Source organism: Thermobia domestica, chromosome 1 (genome assembly GCF_964235325.1).
Source record: "Thermobia domestica chromosome 1, izTheDome1.hap1.1, whole genome shotgun sequence".
In the NCBI taxonomy this organism is placed as follows: domain Eukaryota; kingdom Metazoa; phylum Arthropoda; class Insecta; order Zygentoma; family Lepismatidae; genus Thermobia; species Thermobia domestica.
This window is the reverse complement of record NC_137454.1, coordinates 148,207,093-148,228,632: the sequence shown is the minus strand read 5'-3', so window position 1 is coordinate 148,228,632 and position 21,540 is coordinate 148,207,093. Positions and strand designations below refer to the sequence as shown.

Sequence of the window (21,540 nt, the reverse complement as noted above, 5' to 3'; positions counted from 1 at the left end):
TATTCAAAATATAAATATATCGCATTAATATGACCCACTCTATACACTGAAACAGATAAATTTAGTCCTTTCATGGTGGAATATCTCGATATCTACCCTACCTTAAGCTGTACTTATCTTTTATTGAATACTTGATTTCCTGCAACATACTTATCTGTCGAATGAACTTTTGTAAGAATTTGGAAACAAGGTACAGTACGCCTGAAGCAGAAATGAAAATTAGAAAATTAGGGGCAAAAATTCAAAAATTGTTAAAATGGTAGTCGCCTAATCAATTTTGTATTTGCCTGAATAATCGTTATAATATACATGTTGATGTAACAAAATGATGTACTTTCGAGTGCTTTCGACGTAGATCAATACTTCGTTACTGCTTTGGACTGTTTTTTTGTTGTCTCTACCTTTACTGCTTTTGTATACTTTTAATCAAAATCTTCAAATTCTTGAGAACAGCTATACTTACAATAAATACGGATTGCTTTGTCTGTTCCGTTAATGTTTCTGGATCCGCTCTCAAGATAGCGACCGAAATTTTCATGGTTTATGTAGCCAAGATTTATCTTCCGAGAACATATCCTTTTACTGTGTAGAAGAGGATGAGAAGATAGTATTTCAAACTGCTCACTCAAATTTCTGGTCTATTAGAAGAGAATTGGCAACTGTTATTAGTTTATTTAATAATATTTTGCAAATATTACCTGGTGTCCTTCCTATATTTTTGATATTCGTTATTATCTTTTAGTTATTCACTAAAACTAAAAAAAATGGAGGGAACTTAGCAACGAAACTTAAGCGTAAAAGATAATTATTGATGAATTCATCCAAATTATGAACTATTAACAATATGAAAAACATTTTACTCTTGAATATTTAATATCGTGGAACATAAAAGGAAAATACATAAATTATGATTATACTATTGACGGTATAAATCTTTGTAGGCCGGAAACTGTTAAAGACCTTGGTGTTACCTTCGACCCAAAACTGACTTTCGCAAATCACATTGAAACTATTGCAAACAATGCTTATAAGAGTCTTGGATTTGTTTGTCGTGTAAGTAGAGACTTCCGTAGCCACATGACAATTTTAAAACTATATTATTCGTATATAAGATCCCAACTGGAATACGCTTCTGTTATTTGGACTCCTCATAATGGAAAATATATCCAGATGATTGAAAGAGTGCAGTGTAAGTTTTTGAGATTACTAATGAATAAAAAAACTGGAATGTACCCAGCATACATATCATACCCAGAACTAACAAACAATTTCAATATACCGACATTAGAGCAACGTAGGTATGTTAATGATTTAGTTTTTCTACATAAAATAATAAATAATAAAATTGATTGCATAGAACTAAGTTCTAATATATTTCTGCATGTACCGACGTCTAGAACGAGGTTAAGCAATAGTAGTACCATGTACTGTAAGAAAGCACGCACTGACATCATGTATAAATCCCCTTTATGGAGAATGAGCTCTCACTACAATAATATTGAAGAAAAGTGTGAAATGATAGACATATTCAATATGTCTGAAAAAATGTTTAGGAACACAATTTGTAGTATGATGAGCTGAGTTAATTAATGAAACAATAAAAATTTCTGTATGTTTTTCTTCTGTAAAAATAATGATATTTTACCATATATGTAAACAAACACTGTAAATGGGCAGGACGCCTGTTGTGTTGTTGTTACAATAAATAAATAAATAAATAAATAAATAAAATTAGAATTTTCATTTAAAGTTTTTTCTAGGATATTTAAAATTAAAGTTTTTAATAATTAACATAAATTTAATTATATCCAGAAGCAGAAAGATGGAATATGCAGAAGCAGATATCTATCTCAATTCTTGTTTTAAGTTTTGCTTGTACAGTAGGACGTCGATAATCCGAACGTCAAAAATCCGAACACGGTCCCTAGAAGCTTTTTACATTTTTTCTTAGCGCTAGCGATAAACAAATAATAGGGTTGTCCGTCGGCGTTCAGTGAAGTCAGTGTTTTTACAAAAGCTCATTCATAAATAATTGTTTGTCATACATATTTTTTATTTTATTTTCCCTTAGACCTATACAAGTTAAGTTTTAAGTGTGAGTTACAAAAACAGTAACTTAGTGTACGAGCAGGTTCTTCAGAAACATTTAATGTAAGTAGCCTTACGTACGGTATTGTAATTACTGTGAGTAGGGTACTGTATAACCTCTATATCGATAAAACAGCATACCGTACAGTATATTTAGGCCTAAATGGCATTTTCTTGGTCATTTTCGAAAATCCGAACAATTTGAAAATCCGAACTACCTGTGGTCCCAGATAGTTCGGATTTTCGACTTCCTACTGTATTTTATTGCATTGGATTGCTATTGAGCCATACAAACATTTACATTATAAAGTAGTAAAACAAAATACATAGATTTAATATGATTCAATATAGTATAGAATTAAAATACAGTTTTGTCCCAATTATGTTATTAAATACAACATAAATAATAACCTAATAACATCTAAAATGTTTCAATTGCATAACACTGCTTTTAGAGACAATGGCTGTTGCTGAGATAATAATTGATAACTTTCTAACAATTCAATATCTTTTTTTTTTCATTTTGTTCAACAGGTCTTTATATGTGCTATTTTTTGTACTAAATGTTGTTTTTATGTTATGAATAAATGGCATATCTATGAGAGTTACTTATTAGTCTGTTTTATTGTAATAGCAATGTCGGGTCTTTTTGCAGATATTACCGTTGCATCTCTTCTGATTTCTCGATCCCAGTATAGTTTGTATTTTCGTTTTCAGGCACTGGAGTTAGCTGGTATTTGTAGCACGGTTTCGTATCAATAATTAACTTCATGTTACATGCCAGACCATGGTAAATAGCTCTTGCAACATTGTGTCTTTTCAGATAGTTCGTGGGAGCCATTATGCGGTACGAGCCTGTGATACGTTCAATGGACATTTCCACTGATTTTTTTATTGCTCTAAAAAAAACTTCAGAACTAGCTGATTACGGAGAACACTTCTTTTCGCTCATGCGACGATTCTAAATAGTCGAAATTTGCGATTGAATTCCGGTCTGCTAGTTGTGCGCTTAAAACAACGACCACCATGTTTGTATGTCACAGGTACAGGGGAAAAGGTCTGCACCACACACTAGGGAAACGGCTTAGCGAAAGATACGATGCATGTTTTCCAAATGTGTACGACGTTGCTAATAACACAATAATAAGAAAAGTAACAGAATTTAAGGTTTATTTAAAAAGCAAGCTATTTATTTATTACCAATTATTTGAATATACTTGAATATCTTAGGACAAAGTTGAAGTGTACTATTATTGACATTGTTTGCTATATTATTGACATTGTTTGCAGCCTGAAGTAAATAATAATAATAATAATAATAATAATAATAATAATAATAATAATAATAATAATAAAATAATAATAATAATAATAATAATAATAATAATAATAATAATAATAATAATAATAATAATAATAATAATAATAATAATTAATATTCTCATGTTTCGGTCATCGACCGACCTTACGAAGCGAATTTTACTCATTCTTAAAAAAATCAAGAATATAAAAGGATAGTAATTTGATAGTAGAGTGCTAATTTCTTATATGCAAGTTCATCCTGGATTCGATAGTTATGCGCTCAGGGGGAAGCCCAAGGAAATTAATACACGAAAAAACATTTCTCTAAGTAAAAGTAATCTAAATTCTCTATTGAGCTCAACATAAGGACGCACAAACATATGAGATAATTATGTTCATGAGCATTCTGATAATTTGCCAGTGCTATTATCGAACTACTTTACACATTAGCATTTTATTTCATCATAATATCTTCGCGCTTATTGTCGTTTTCTTTATAAATGGAACATACTCGTAAATTGTGATTACGAGATTTAGGTTACTGAGTAAGCATTCTCTGCATCTATTTTGATCTGGATCTTGTGTTCCTGGCTGACCCTGTAGCATTCTTTTTGGTCTTAACTTTATTCTTCTCCAGTGAGAATGTATTTCCTCAGTTAGTTATTAATAAGTTAGCAGTGGATTAATGAAGTTTCTGTTTTTCAATACCCTATAGACCAAGCGCACAAACCTTTTATATCTATATCTATATCTATCTATCTATCTATTGTATATATGGGTCGTTCAAGGTTGACCGGGATTTTCGTACGTAAATAATCGTTGAATAGCCGGATCATGATGAAACTTGAGGGTGATGTAATGTATGCCTTCTCGGGTAACTAGCGCTCGGCATGACGTATTTGGCGCATGCGCAGCAGTTGCAGCGAACATGGCGGCAAGCAGTGTGGCTGTGGCTGTGGAGCAGCGGTTGTAATCAAATTTCTTGTGAAGGAGAAAGTTAAACCAGCTGAGATTTTCAGAAGATTGCAAGCACAGTATGGTGAACAAACGATGTCACGGACAAGAGTGTGCGAATGGTATGAACAGTTTCGCGAAGGACGGAAGCTGGCGAGAAATGAAGCGCATGGACACATTTGCCCGACTGCAGTCACATCAGTGAATATCGCACGTGTTGAGCAAATGATTCTTGTGAACTGGTGAGTAACAGTGTGGGATATTGCTGCCGAGGTGAATATCAGTGTCGGGAGTGTAAAGACAATCATTCACGACCACTTACGCTTCCGCAAAATCTGTGCAAGGTGGGTTCCCGCCAGCTGACATTTGATCAGAAGTGGGCACGCATGACGATCTGTGAACAGCCGAAATGCGCTAAGTTATGCCCCATCCCCCTACAGAGATTTAGCCTCTAGTGATTATCATTTGTTTGCACCCCGTAAAGACTATCTGGGAGGGAAGAAATTCATGTCAGATGAAGCACTGCGGAACGATGTCCTCTAGTGGCTACGATAACAACAAGTTCTTTCTACGCCAAAGGAATCAGGCAGCTGTCACAACGATGGCAACGGTGCCTCGACGCGCATGGAGAATGCTTTGAAAAACTGACATAGTTTGGTGCTTCTTGTGCTATCGGTTTCCTCAGAAGAAATAAAAGTCCCGGTCAAAGTTAAACGACCCTTATATCTATGTATCTATCTATCTATCAATTTATATATATGTGTGTGTGTGTAAACAATAGTAGTGCCAGAAAAGTAGTATTGGCAATTATACATCTTGATTTGAAAATTTTGATACTTAAAAATGAAGTTTTCTTAAGAAATTAAACTTTCTGTTAACATTTCGTCTTTTATATGACGTACAGACGTAAGTGCCAAAAGTGTACACCAGTCGAACATTTTTTACTGGAGAAAATTTATAAGAGAGAGAATTACGCGAATGAATTTCTCAGATCGTCAGATGATAGAGTAAGCTTTGGAGAGACCCCAGTTGACAGATTTTTTTTTTAAATTTTGGCGCTTACGTCTCTACGTCATATAAGCGACGATTTAGTTTATTTTAATAATAACTACAGTACTTATCTCACAGATCAATCACTACTTGCCCTTGCCCTTCTTGTTGCTTATTTCTTGATAATTGCCTTTCCTTTTTGCTGCTTAGTTTGGTTCTGCGGGAGGCTTTTAGAACCAAAAGTATTGTTTTAACTTTTTATTTGTTTTGTTGTAGATGAATACGAATGTTTAGTAATAGCTGGTGGGATGGGAGAAGGTCATATTCCTGTCACAGCTTTAGATGAGATGATCAGAATAGTGAAACCTGGTAAGTAGCACTCTTTACTACACCAGGCTCTTATAGTGTAACAAATCGTTCCAAGCATCACTAATATTTGGGACGCTGAGAGCACAAGGAAATCAAGTTCAATTACCAAGGTTGTGAGAAAAAGAGACAAAGTTAGTATGGTACGCTTAAGTACATGGAAAAATTAACTTCTTTCTTTTACATTATGATAGTTATTTCCAATATCTGGACATGAATCTTTTACGCTTTGAAACGAGCTTCAGGTTGAGATCTTAAAGATGAAATAAGTCCAAAATGATCAAAAGTGGACTTGATTTCTTTACGCGCTGAATGCATATTATTCCTTCTTTTCTTCTAAATATCTTCCAAATATTTGCATTTGTGTGCCAAATAAATGCTACAATATGCTTAAATTTAATACAATTACATGGTTTTGATTCAATATTTGAAAATACTTTTGACCAATATATCCTGAGTGTTAAACTATGTTTTATTCTAATTTAAATTCATATAAACGGTGCTCATGAAAATATCATTTCTTTTAGTAGGGAATTCAATCTAGCACAAACTTTTTCTTTTCCCATTATGATTAAATCCTGTGAATTTAGTAATAGCTATATATTTTGTTTTCCTTCAGGTGGTATGATCTGCATTGCTATGCGAGAAGAATATTTATCTTACGTCCAAGAATACGTAGGGAAGTTGGAGCCTTACATGGACAAGTTGGAAAAGGAAAAGAAATGGGAGAAGGTACTTATAGCTCTATACGTATAGAATATTTAAATATTTACACAAGAAAACTTGAAACAACCTAAATTGTTTCATGTAACTCACGGAATTAATTGATTTATCTCCCTAATGAGCACCTTGATGAGATGGTAACATTGTACTTGTAACGTTTTTCAATTGTGTAACAAGTCTTGGTATCCTAACACAACTAAAGCGTTTAACAAAGCAATGCCGTTTTCATTTGTGTCTATTCTTGAATATATTAGAAAGACAGAGTGATTTGTTTTAAAACTCGTGGATTTTATTAGGGACTAAAATTTCTAACTGAAATCCGATGGCAAATGATCAAGGGAGGGAGGGCCGGTTCTGGACATTTCTTTAGTATCAGCAAACAATATTTAGGCGCCCCCCTAAATGATGATAAAAAGTAGAATGTTGTAATGGACAAAAATTTTTCAAATCCTTGTTACGGTTGCTAATTTCTTCAATATCAATAGTCTCCCTGTGAATATTAACGAAAAACGGGAAAATTATAATAAATTGACTGTGGATAAATACGGAACAAATTTCTAATTTTAATAATTAATACCATTTTTATTAAATAAGCACAAGACACAGTTGAGATATATACCTAAGGCACTGTATTTTGACACTGTATTTTGACAACTACAGTTAAAAAAGGAAAGTCGAAACAGAATAAAACTCATGAGCTTGAAGTCTAACATTAAGACAGGTTTTATTTTGAGAATGAAGTACCGTATGTCCTTATGCTTCATTAAAAGCATATTTACACATAGTATTTTCTAATGACACGACTATGGTAATTAGCCTAATTTATAATTTTGTTTGTTACTGAAAAGTTCATGTTATAAAGACATTTTTCTAGCTTTCAATTTGACAAAATATTTTATTATTTCATCCATATCCAGTTCATTGTTTTTTTATTTTCAATGGCCATCAAAGCTAGTCCATTTAATCTTTTTTTGAGATACATTGATCTCAAATAAATCTTTATTAATTTTAGCTAAACTTGCATAATGCACAACAAATTACAAAAGTGTCTGCCTTAATCGATATTTAATTTGTATTCGATCCAGTGGCTGAACTTCAAAATCAGGTTCCATCCCCCAGCAAAAATTCTTTTCAGGGTCCTTTAGGTCTATAAAACTTCAGTCCTTTCATTTCTCTTTCCAGCATAGATGTTCAGCCAATGAGTAACACAATGTAAACACAAGCAGTGGTGCACGCAAAATTTCTCTTTTGGGTCCGAAATGTTTTGGGAGTAGCCTACAAAATGCAAATAATTTTGTGTATTTGCCTGCTGGAATTGTGCTAATTTTCTTAAAAATTAAAAGTTCTGGGGAATCCAGACTGTCGGACCACCTCCGTCGATGCACTCCTGAACACAACTAACTGAAATATCTCCTTTGCATTAGAACTATTATCAAATGTTTAAAAATATCGCTTTATCTAAATTTAATACGGGAGAATGGATTGATAATGACTATTACACTGTTATAATACAATCAGTATATGTACGCTGATGTGATTGACAGTGAGAGTTCTGAAGAAAAAAGTTATTTATAATCCTAAGGACCTTTCGACTATAGTTACCCCTTCAAGTCACATCCGCGTGTACTGCGTGAAAACTAAATGTTTTCAAACAAATTTTGAAATACTTTAAATTTAACTCATACACGTAACTGAAGAGACTGTATTCATTTTATTTTAATTTAACAATTAACAATTAGATTACTAGAATTAAGGCAAATAAACTTTCAGTTTCAAAAGTTTGTCGACTTTCAAATGCTTCGTTAACAGTGATATTGACAACACCCCCACTTCATCATTTGTATGATTATCTCTTTCGAAGTTTTGTCCAGAAGTCAAAAGAAACTTTTTAGATCCTTCGCTTTCCTCTCATCATAGTTTCGTAGCTTTCTTTTCCGATAAAGTGCTCGCTTGGTTTTCTACCATTTGGCCATTATTATTACATGAAAAACTAAGTGCTATTGAAAAGTGAAAACACAAATCATTATAAAAAAAAACAAAAAAACAAATGACTCAGGATAGAAACGAAAATGTTGACAAATGACAAATGGATTAATAGACATTAATAAAGTTAGCATTAGGCAGTTGGCAGCGATTGAGAGTCACAGATATTAGAAACTTAAGTTAAAATTTCATTCAGAAATGATCAAAAATTCCATATATACCGCCTTTTTCTTAGTATTCGCCCCTCCCTCCCTGCACTATTGGACAATACTCTAGTCGCTGGCTTGAACTTCGATAATGTGCATTTCATTTACGCTGGCAAGGCGAAATACAAATTAAGACATTTCATTCTAGTATGATAATGCCACCAATACATAAGCAACACGTGCAGTTACTTCCTTTTGTTCGTTGATCCATTCCCATTTCAAAGTCATATTTGGCAAACAAGGTCGCAAAAGGGTTTCTAAGAAATGCATGAAGAGTCTGTTATATTTATGTATATGGTGAGATTGTGGAAACCATGCCACTGTCTTTAATCGTACTGCAGTAGTGCTTAATATATATAGCATCTATTGAAAAGATAAATTTCCCTACATTTTATCTCATATTCGTAAAATCTCCGTTCTTCCCTGTTTAAAAATCTGTATTATAGCTCCCTGCAGGAAATTTTCTTCAAACTAGCATCATTTGTGAGTGTGACATTGGCGCCAATTGATGTACACTCATGTCCAAAATTATTGTCTATCAATATTTTGTTGTAGGAATATAATTTGATAACGAATTCGCCCGGTATTTCTTATAATGTTAGTATGTTTATAATCGGGTGGCATGTATGTGGCAAATTTCATGTCAAAAGACCAGCAAGTAATGTTAACTACCATAAGGTTGAGTTCTATATTTTAATGTGAAGGCGAAGGAGGTAAACATAAATATATTTTTAGAATAACAAGAGAGGAGAGAGAAATATAACAAAAACTGCTCCCTCAATATGTATAGGCTACGCCCTTGGAGACTATACATGAATATTATCAAAATAATAACTCTTGCTAATTTCACCTTCCTCCTCTTCTTCACTTCTGTATCGGTGGGTATTTATTTATTCTCCCCTACCCCTTGAGAAGTCCCAACACACAATAACACTCAGGCATGTGAAAATAAGACATCTAAGCCTACAAAATATAGCAAAATTTGTCTACTCATCATCTGCCATTCAGAAAGCTTTAGTTAAATATCAATTTCCGTTTCATAAAAACACTTTATTGTCTATATATGCTGACCACGAAAAAAAGAAAAAATAACTTTTGCAACATTGTGGGATCTCCACTTCACTAAATTTTGCTTTGGTTTTGTCACTTTTTTTCTTTTTGTATAATATTCACAATTTATTACACACTACGATTATGTGATAGAGTTCCTACTAGTCAAAAATCACAAGAAGGAAGTCTTTCCACCTAAAATTGTTCCTAGTCGTTTCCACTATCCTAGAATTCCCTCTCTTCCCATGAGAGAATGAAACAGATGCCTTTGACATCTGATACTCCTCTGTAATATCCCCGTACTGTTACTTGATGATGGCTTTAATTTGCATTGTCCATCAGTTCATTTGATTTTAACTGCAGTGCTGCAAGGTGAGTAAGCACGTACTAACAATTTTCTAAAAGCAAAAACAATGTCCACGGTAGAATGTTATACTGAGAGTTCTTGAAACGGCTGCTTCATGATGTTCGCACAATCCCAGCGAACACACATCGAAAGAACCAAGTAATTTCTACTCCACTTGTTAGTCCATTTCCGTAAAGTTTATAGATTTTCTTAAAAATAAACTTGTAATAGTTCGTATCTGTTACAGAACGTATTTGAAAAAGAAATTTAAAAGAACTGTTCACTATCCTTGCTACAACTTTACGTAATTATGGACAATTTGTAATGTCTGTAAGAACTTCTTATGCACTTCAGTTTTCCAGCCAGTAAATATTTCTGACTGAAGCATCGGTAGTACTGATAGTACCCAATAAAGGATCTTAACTCTGACATTTTTAGGAATTGTGATTTCCATTACTTTTTTCACCTTGTCTACATCTTTCCCGAATTCATTTTGAGACAGTTCATATCCTACGATATTTACTTTTGGTCTAGCAAATTTACATTTTTTTAGTCAGTGTTAGACCACCAGCCGCGAATAATTTTAGCACTTTGTCAATGTGTTCTAAATGTTCTTCAAACCTTTTACTTCCTAAAATTGTCATCCACATAGCATCCACATAATTCACGCACTTCCGGTTCCAGTATGGAGTCAAGTGCACGGACGCATGAGGCGAGACTTTGTTTCGTACCAAATGGGAGTTTAACAAAAACATAGGATATGCCTTCGTGCAAAAATCCGAAGTACTTTTGATCACTTTCCTTTGTTTTCTTTTGCAAAAAAGATTCTACACAGTCCATAGACGTGAAATAAGCATTGTCACTCAGATCTTCCAACACTGATAAAGGTGGAATTGGTCGGTCTGTTTCTGACACTGAAACTTGATTTACTTCTCTTCCATCCATCCATACTTATTTTTCCTCCACTCTTTGATACGCAGACCAAAGGGTGGGAATACAAGCTTGGGCTCTTTTTATTATTCCCCATGCCAGCCATCTGTTAATTTCGTTTGCTACCTGATTCTTATACTTGATAGGAAATTAGTACATTTTTGCATGAATCGTGCTTGAGTCATTGACAACTATCAAATGTTCATAATTCTTAATGCATCCTGGTTTGATATCAAAAATTGATTTATGCTTTATCAGTAAATTCTTTATCTCTATATATAGAAAATAGGTCACTGTAGCTTTCAACGAATTCATTGATTTCTTGGGTAGTTGCTTGGGTATTAACTTTTGCCCATTCATTTGGCGATTATACTTAATTGGCCAGCTCCAATAGAGAGGGATACGCACCATCGTCCAAATTAGTCCTTACCCGGGTTGCCGTACTACTTGCGGTCTTACTATCTTTGGTGTAGGTTAGAAATATGGGAGCGGCATAACGTTTTTGCTGCGACATAACTTCATAATCAAACACCCTGACATCCCATTATTTACCCATAGTTCTGAGCAATCTTCGTCCCAGTCAGTTTCGGAGGACTAGGTCTCTGTCTTCTAAAGTCACGTCTCCGAATGAAATTTCTACCTCGTGGGGATGCTTTAAATGTAATACACCCTTACCATAATTTAGAGTTGCACGACTTTCCGCGAAAAAATTTGAGCCAATCAACAATGCACAATTTAGACCATCTACTATTATACCAACTGTATAAAAAGCTTTTCCATTAATAAAAATTTCTAACATTGTCCAAAAATACTGGCTGATTTCTTACCAAAAGCTGACGTCACTCGGATATGGTTGACTTTCAAGAGTGGGGGAGGTGGGAAATAACCTCGAACTTTATTCCAAAGCTCTGATGATATAGCTGAAATACTTGCACCAGAACCGAGAAGGGAACAGACTGACTGCGCGTATAAACTTACTTCTACTTCCGGAAGGGTAATAATATTATTTTTGGAAATAGAATCATCACTGGTATCCAAAAGTTTATCAAAAATTCCGTTTGCCTGTGAAAATATTTCCTTATTTATCTTTACTTCCTTCCCATTTCTGAAAAGTAATTTAACCGAATCCAAATTTTCACTAAAATGTTGTTTAGAAATAATTTTCATACATTTTACACAATTTCCTATCTTTTCAATTTCATTCAATGCTAATGTTTTCACGGCGGTTTCACTATCACATTCGCTTATTTAGATTTTCAATTTCCATATTAAGACTTTGCAAACACTTAGGATATTTATTCGTCGACTCAGTCAAAAGTAGCAAACAAGGTTCCAACTTACCGTCGTCCTTTGTGTGTGCGAGGCGACCTCATTGGGGTGGTGATTGACCACCTCTACCACTGGGTTCCTGCACATGATATTGAGACGAATGGGGTGGGTTATTACCATCGTAGGCCTCTAACAACTGAACTTGTTATTCCCCCTGAAGTCAGTCCTGTTATAATTTCTTAAGCCTCTCCGCTGTCCTCGTGTACCTCGAGGTGCTTCGTTCCGTGAGTAGCTTCCTGTCCCACGTTACCTAGTGTGGTTTTCTGGCTGGCTGCCATGACGAAGTGGAGGGCTACTCCGGTGGATACGCTCACTTCCTCTCTCTCATATGGATTCTTATGGTTCCGATTACGCTTGTTAAATGTCCATGGGTTTAATGGTTTATGGTCAGATCTTTCAGAGTGTTCACAGTCTACTTGCATCATGTTCACTCACTTCCTCATGATGACATAAGAATCTTTCTCTCTCATGGTGTACTCCAGCTCTAAAACGACATTTAACAATTGTGGGACAGTCTCGCTGAGACAATTGACCTAAAAAGCCAGTTTTGGGTAGGACTTTTAACAGCGTATCTTCGTCTACCGGGGATTCAAAAGAATTTTGCGGTTTAGTAACTCTAATAAGTATTATAGGGAGCTAGCTTTAATGCGAGGCTGAGGAATTCAGAGTTGATTGGCAGGTTCCCCACCCCGTCGCCAAGAAACGGTCACTCGACGGCCCTGGACAGGGTTGCCAGTGCGTTGTCAAAAAATTCAGCTAATATTCACTTAATTCAAATAGTTTATACAATTATGCAATTCCTATCGAAGATCCCTGTATACGTGGACACACGCAAAATAGGCTGTGATAACAAATGCTTCACTTTTTTCTCCCTCGCTTCTTCGTCGCACTGCACTATGGCCTTCCTTATTACTTCTCTAGCTTCGCTGTGTATAGTTTGCCCTCTCTTACGCTGTGAAACCATTGTCAAATGAATAATAAGCCCCAAAACCGCACCCACAACAGCACCCAACAAATAACCAACTCACACTAACTCTTCAGCATGACATTCATGTGACAAATTATTAATCCTGGCAACGCTGACATATAGAAGGAGGGTAAGGGAGTATTGCAAGAGTCAGGCAGAAAAATTGTTGAAAATTTTCCCCCTTTGCCTCAGCCCCCGCTGGTAAACAAGCTAGCTCCCTATAATACTGCGACGGCACTTTGTTGCTCTTATAGTCACAGTGAGCAATTAGAATAATTGCTTTCAAGTTAGCCAGGCGTTCTTGACTTAGATAAGTGTCACGGAAGTGACTCACAAAACTCTCATATGAGGTTATTTTGTTGGTCACTCGAAACCACTGAAGGACACTGTTTCTCAAACATTTTTCCACGAGGTTAAGCCTCAATTCCTCGGGTACCCCTATCATCTCAAAATATCGTTCCAAGTCTATGAGAAAATTGTGAGTCAGTACCTCACTCTCATTTCTCTAATAGGTAGCTAAAGAAAGGTCCCTGTGTATGAACTCCATAGCAGCTGCAAGTTGCATGGTATTCGCGTGTCCAGTCGCACACCCAGACGATGTGGAAGGCTGCTGATTTACAGTAGGAATCACTGTCTTACGATTATCTCTTGCGTTTGCTTGAGGAGGAACCTACGAGTAGCATTCTGGAGACTGAGATGGCCCAGACGATCTTTCGCTACGCTGTGAGTCGGTGGAAATGTTGGCCAATTTTTCAGCTACAATTTCAGCTGTCTCATGCTGACGTGCCTCCTTCCACTGCGCCCAACTATTCTAAATCTTTTCGCAAGTGCATTCCATCGTCTCAGTGCACTCTGAACGTGCCTCTTCAAGATGCGTTTCTTGCAGGTTCTTCTCTAGCTCGCGTAATCTCTCTCAGATTCACCTTGACTCGCTCGACCTCCATTGCGATCCTCTCGACCGTAGTTCCTAATGTATTTACTCGACTACCGACATTCTGTAGCCCTTCACACAGCTATTGCACTTCAGTGTTAATTTCCGAGCACTGACTCTACATTGTTTTCTAGCTGCTCAAACCTCTGGAATGCCTCACGAATTCGGTGAGTCAACTCCTTGTGTTCGCGACATATTGTCCCCTACTGTCTCCCTTATACGAGCCATTTCCTCCACTTTCTAGTATATTCCTCTCTCAACGCACCTATCTGATGTGAGACATCCTGTCTCACCTGAGACATGCTCCTTTCTACATTCTCATTCGACTCCTTTTTCACCTGTTCTAATATTTGTTCTAATTTCAGAGTCCCTCCGGTGAGATGTTCCCTAGTCTCTTTTAGACCCAGTTCTTGACTTTCGTTAGTAGCCTGCATTTTGTTTTCTAAAATTTTTTCTAACTCAAGCTTGTCTCACGTGCTTCCTGTTTCGCCTGATCTAACTTCGTCTCCAAATTCTGATTCGTTTGTTCTAATTTCGCCTCCAAATTCTGGTTAGCTTGTCCTAATTTTTCTATCTTTTGAAAAAGAAGATCCACCCTCGCTGGTCTACTATGTTCACTCTGACATTCTTTTCCTGCGGTAAGATTTCCCTCAGTCTTACCGGTGTCCACCTCCAGTAGCGTGTTGCTTCGACCTGGGGGGTATTATTCCCAGCGCTCCGAACTTCCGCGAGTGTGACATCTATTTCTCCGTCACCTTCTAAAAGGTTTCCGCTTCGTTGCGCATGCTCTTCTAATGTTAAATCCATTTCGATATTCTTGTCTGTGATCGTGTTCTCACCATACGACAATCCTAACAAACGAACAAACTCGTTCTAAAATTTTTATACAACAAAAATATCTCCCCCCCCCCAAAACACTAAATTTCACATTAAATTATTTTCAAAACATCTATTATACATTTAACTGCACTATTCTTGGAAACTTGCCATGGAACACACACACATACCACGAAGGTTACACGTCAAAATTCTGTGTTGTTGCGTGCTGGTATGGGCTCTATATTGCATGTAAGGCAAATGCAAAAGGAACCTGCCACTCTAGGTGCTATGCCAAAGAAAAATGCACATTAGAGTGTAAGCTACAAAAGCCATTTCACACTGGCGTCATGTTTTGTTAACTGTCGTAAGGTTGGGTTCTATATTTTAATGTGAAGGCGAAGGAAGTAAACATAAATATATTTTTTTTAGAATAACAAGAGAGGAGAGAGAGAGAAATATAACAAAAAACTGCTCCCTCAATATGTATCAGCTACGCCCTTGGAGACTATTAACATATTCTCTATTGCTAATTTCACCTTCCTTCTCTTCTTCACTTCTGTACCAGTGGGTATTTATTTATTCTCCTCTACCCCTTGAGGAGTCCCAACACACAATAACACTGTGTAATCTCAAATCAGGCATCTGAAAATAAAACATCTAAGCCTACAAAATATAGCAAAATTTGTCTACTCATCATCTGCCATTCAGAAAGCTTTAGTTAAATATCAACTTCCGTTTCATAAAACACTTTATTGCTTATATATGTTGGCCAAGGGAAAAAGAAAAAAATAACTTTTACAACATTGTGGGATCTCCACTTCACTAAATTTTGCATTTGACTTTGTCCCTTTTTCTTTTTGTATAATATTTACAGTTTATTACACACTACGATTATGTGGTAGAGTTCCTACTAGTTAAAAAATCACATGAAGGAAGTTTTTCCACCTAAATTGTTCCTAGTCGTTTCCACTATCCTAGAATTCCCTCTCTTCCAATGAGTGAATGAAACAGATGCCTTTTGATATCTGATACTTCTCTGTAATATCCCCGTACTGTTACTTGATGATGGCTTGAATTTGCATTGTCCACATTTCATTTGATTTTAACTGCAGTGCTGCAAGGTGAGTAAGCACGTACTAACAATTTTCTACAAACAAAAACTATGCCCACGGTAGAATGTTATATTGAGAAATCATGAAAAGGCTGCTTCATGATGTTCGCACAATCCCTGCGAACACACATCGAAAGGACCAAGTAATTTCTACTCCACTTGTTAGTCCATTTCCGTAAAATTTATAGATACTCTTAAAAATTAACTTGTAATAGTTGGTATGTGTCACAGAACGTATTTGAAAAAGAAATTTAAAAGAAATGTTCACTATCTTTGCTAGCACTTTACGTAATTATGGGCAATTTGTAATATATCTGTATGCACTTCTTATGCACTTTAGTTTTCAACTTCAAAACTAGATATTTATTCAAAAGTAGAACACTCACTTTTACTAAAAATACACTGAAAAGCAATACGCAGTTGGTCACTCCATTAACACCATTTCTTGAAGACCAGAAACCAACTTCCCCTCTGTATTGAAACTCAAAAACGAACTAACTTTGTCACTTTTCAAATTCTTTTCACAGAGTTATAAATACCGGGTAAAACTACCACCCACTTGTTCTGTAGGAATTCAGAGGGCTTCATCTCACCCCTAGTTCTTCTTGTGTGTCCTCTTGACCTGTCCACTGTGGGGACCATAAAACAGCCTTCGAAACGGAGTGACTGCCAACTAACGAATTCTGTTAGCTTCAAACAAGCAGACTCCTCTGCTTTTATTATTTCATTCAGATGTTTCACCCTCTAGAAATCGTTTTTGAGATTTTTCTTTCTATTTTTATTTTAAAAAATAAAGTATAAAATTTACTCTCTTGGAAGGTACTCGTTGAAACATGAAATACTATTCATATCGAGCGTTTCCAAGAATGTGCTGGTGTAATGCATACAGGTAATATATAATTAAATAATAAAATTGTCAAAAATACGATATGAAATAGAGTTAATTTAAATATTAATATGCAAATCAACCCAAGTCAATCTTGCCGTTTACAATAACAACAATAAAACGAAAATAAAACTTTTTGTCCATTTAGCAACGTTTTGCTTCACTCATTCTAATTTTTGTATTTATAATTCTTTTCCTATGAAATTTACCACAAATATACTTTTTCCGATTATACACATAGTATCAGTATTAAAAACACCCTGCAAAATTATCAAATTATATTCTTACAAGAAGACAGTTATAGATATGCGACAATCGTTTTGGACATGAGTGTATAAGTCTATTTCAATTGTAAAGGGGTGTTTTACAGCCAAGTACGGAAAGATTCGATTTTATTGTCCTTTTGATGTATTTTAGCTGTATCTCAGTCTGTATAATATTTATTTGAAGCTATTTGGAAAATTTTTCATCATAACATTTCCTCTAATAAATGTTCAAATTGAAAACACAAAATTCATTATCCAATTTGGCGCCCTCTTCACGTGCCGCCTCCTGCGAACGCGTAGTTCCAGGATCCAAGAACCGGCTCTGAAGAGAGGATGGGAGATTTATGCAATCCTGATTTAAGTTACTGATTTAAATTCATCTGGGCTAATATCGGTTACGCCTCAAGAAAAACAGCAAATTTTCGCCACTGTATTGCGGTGCGTGTGAAGATTGAGTTTTCTCCCTTAGATGGCAACCTTGCAAGATTAATAAGAAACAGGAAACTGGGTCGTTGTATTGGGAATTGTACTGCATAGTTCTGTGTTATTGTGTGAGTATGATCAGGACATAGTGAGAATAGTGAACCCTTTGGAGCAACATGAGTTTATCGTTAAAAGTTTTTGGAAAACGGAATCTGTTTTTGCTACACAAAGGGCATTTAGAAACAAATTTGCCTCACGTTCTGCCCCAGACAGGAGCATAATGTGGTCTCTAGTGAATAAATTGGAAGAAGCAGGATCGCTTCTGAGTGAGTCAGGAAAGCATCGGGCCCCGTAGGTGGGTGTTGCGGGAGATCAGTTATCGACTTCTTAGGTCGCTTAAGAAATCTCTCTGTCGTTTGTCGTAAGAAACCGGCTATTCAACATGTGATTTATGGGTGTTACCCCTAACACTTAATTTGTATTCTCACTAACACTTAACTTGTATTCTGCAATTTCGCTTCAAAAATCCAAAACCTCATTCCAATTGTAAGGTACACTGGCGAATATTTGCTGTTTTCCTTGAGGCGTGGACCATAGTACCCGGGATGAATTTAAACCAGTGAGCATAGTCTCATAAATCTGCCATCCTTCCTTGATCATTTGCCACAAACCGCATGAAAATAGGACTTCAGTTAGAAATTCTAGACCCAAATGTAATCTGTGAGTTTTTAAAAAATCACCGTGTACGACGTAAATCTCTTATTATGTTAGTTTATGATACATATGGCACAGTCCTACTATGCATATGTATTAATCATTTTGCACGTAAACATGCGACTAAATAGAAATAAACCACAAGATATGCGAAACGATCAGGTATTTTGCGTTAATGATTTGTATATATACTTTTATCAAGTACCAAAATTTTAACTCACTTTTGTAGAGTAGTTTGTTAACACGTAAACGTTGGGTTATTTCAGTTTTTCAATGATCATCAGTTCAAGTCACATAATCTACAGTAAAACCGGTTTTAAGATCTTGTTTCTGTCGTTTTGTTAACCAATTATAATTTGTTTCAATATGATTGTTAATATTGCTCGTTCTATTCTAGTTTATTTGAATAATTGCAAATAGTTCAGAATTATATATTTAAAAATGTTAAATTATCAAGAAAGTTATATATAAAAAACAGGAAACTTTATTTCTAGTAATTGTCATAACCTGAAAGGGAAACTTTTAAACACTTGAAGCTTTATAATTAACATATGAGTAAACTTCAATGAAAAATTAGGTACTAAAATATGAACATAATGAAAATATAATAAAACAATAAAATATTATCCCAGAATAGTCTTTTCAAGTAATATGTAGAAAATGGATAGAATTAATGAATGTAAAATATTAGTTATTGATTAAAAGTATAGTAGGGATAGTTCTCAACACAAGTAGAAAATTCATCCTTTCCTTCATGAAGATAATAAATGTTTTACAAAGATAATTGCAGAAAAATAATGTAATAACATTTACTTAGCGAATATTGGTTAGTGGTTAGCGTTGGCGGCTCCTAATCGGGAGTCCCCAGATTCGAATTTCGATATCGAGCATCCTGATTGCTAATTTTTTAGTTTTACCAGGAGAATGCCGAGACACCTTTAATACAGAATCTTGCCAAGGCCAAAAATGTTAAGGCTCGAGCCAAGTATTAACTATATTCATTTGAAACGGTTTAGTAATTTTCCTGTGATGATGAGACCGACAATTTTAGATTTCATATTTATAGTTTTCTTTGAGTTTAACGTCCGACGATTACAGTTTACGGCTAAGAGAGATGCTGACAATAAGATGGATGATAATGATGGAATGAAGAAAATGGAAAAAATCTCAAGAAACCCGTACACACAGTGTTTGTCCATTACAAAATCCACTTGCCAAAAAGCAATTACAATCATAAAATTCTCGGTCCCGCAAAAAATGATTAATAAATTTAGGGATATATAAATTTCCCTCACAACTTTTAGAAGCTAAATTTCAGAAAACGCTGGGACACACTACTACTTATTTTTAATAACGAGTTTTATACTAAATTTCGTTTTCCTGGTAAAAGAGGCTTCTGAAATATTCGTTATTGTCGTATATTTTAAAACAATTTTCCCTTTCCTTAGGATACACATTTAGATAAAGGTAACATGATACAAATCCAACTCGGGGACAGCGTTAGTCGTGTTCAAAAATTAATTTCAAATGGTTCATCCTTTTCTCTGTTATCATGTAACAGACGTTAATTACATGTTTGTAATATAGATATAGATGTTACATTATATTTGGTTTTCTTTAAATTTGAATTTTGTCGACGGTATTTGACTGCTTAATGATCTGATAGAACAAATACCTTGAATATGGAATCCGAAATTACAAGCTATTAGTCACCTATTAGTCACCACTAAACAAATTCACCAAATTATCCATCTTAGGGAACTAAACCCACAATGTATAGACGGGTGTATAAAATTGAATATATCCTTCCAATATTTAACACTTTTGCTTAAGAGTTGTTGTTGTATATTATTTGTGTTACTACATCTTACATATCATCATCATCACTATTATTGAAGCTCTTTGTAGAAAAGTTGTTGTATATGTATAAACTTTGTCTTACTACATTTTGCTTATTATATTATCATTATTATTACTATCTTTAAAGCGCACAAAAGGGAACTTGTACTATTCGATGAGACCTGAATGTGTGTGTGTTGTTTCTAAGAAAACTCGTAAAAAAATACAGAACGTTGACTACACATTTTTCATGCTTCTGTATCACACCAGTTCTTAGAATTGACATAATGAAACCGTCACAAATTAAGATGATTGCATATGATCGTAGATATACAGTTGGACTACCATAACTTTATGACTGAGATTATGAAATCAAAAGTTAGTTTATCAGAAGATTCAATATTGCGTCACATTTATTTGCAAGAGTTTATTTACAACAAATGATTTCTAGCTATTCTTTTCATTTAACTGTACAGCTTGTAATGACATTTTTGAACTTCAGTTTAGTACGTACTCAATCAGCTATCAGACCACGGTGATCATACTATACGTAATGTGTATTTTACTTACTTAGTTATTAAAAGGATTTTAGGAGCACCGAAAAGGTCATTTTACAATGAAACATTAACAATAAAAGAACAAACTTTTAAAGAAAGTTTGCCAAGATTTCTGTATTAAAGGTATCCTAGCATTCTTCCAGTTAAACTGAAAAATTAGCAGTCAGGATGCTTGATATCGAAATTCGAACCTGGGGACTCCCGATTAGGAAGCGCCAGCACTAACTCTAAACTACGATCGCTAAGTAAATGCGATTGAATTACTTTTCTGCAATTATTTTATTATTATTGTAATTTGTAAAATGTTTATTATTTTCGTGATGCACAGGGCGAATTTTCTACCTGGGTTAAGAACTGTCTCTATTATACTTTTAATCGACAAATAATAGTTTACATTCATTAGTTCTATCCATTTTCTAGAAATTACTTGCGGACTATTATAGAAAAAGTTGTTTTCAGGGCCGTAACTTGTGGGGGTCATGGGGTAACTGCCCCAGGAAAACTCCCCGCCGTTCGAGGGGGGCCCATTTTAAGACAAAATTTTCTTACTCCATATACGATACGAATATGAAATTATAAATGAAGCATCAAACAGGTTCACTACATTACATAAACAAAACAGCACACAAAAGGTAAATAAAACAAAAATGAGTCGGGGGCCCATTTCAGTAAAAAATGTCTACTATTAGGAGCCCTAGTAATAATATTCATTCGTATGGCTTTGAGATTTGTCAATAATTCTCGTTAATTATTTGTCATG

At 35.0% G+C, this 21,540-nt stretch overlaps 1 protein-coding gene across 3 annotated transcripts in view; it reads left to right on the top strand.

The window, feature by feature from the left end:
• LOC145689975 (methyltransferase-like protein 27) overlaps window positions 1-21,540 on the top strand; it is a 110,001-nt gene that overhangs the window by 84,436 nt on the left and 4,025 nt on the right. For all 3 annotated transcript variants that reach the window (XM_081764406.1, XM_081764415.1, XM_081764396.1), the window contains 2 exons: window positions 5,611-5,703; window positions 6,320-6,432. In XM_081764406.1, coding sequence (XP_081620532.1) covers window positions 5,611-5,703; window positions 6,320-6,432 — 206 coding nt within the window. The remainder of the gene's footprint in view (window positions 1-5,610; window positions 5,704-6,319; window positions 6,433-21,540) is intronic.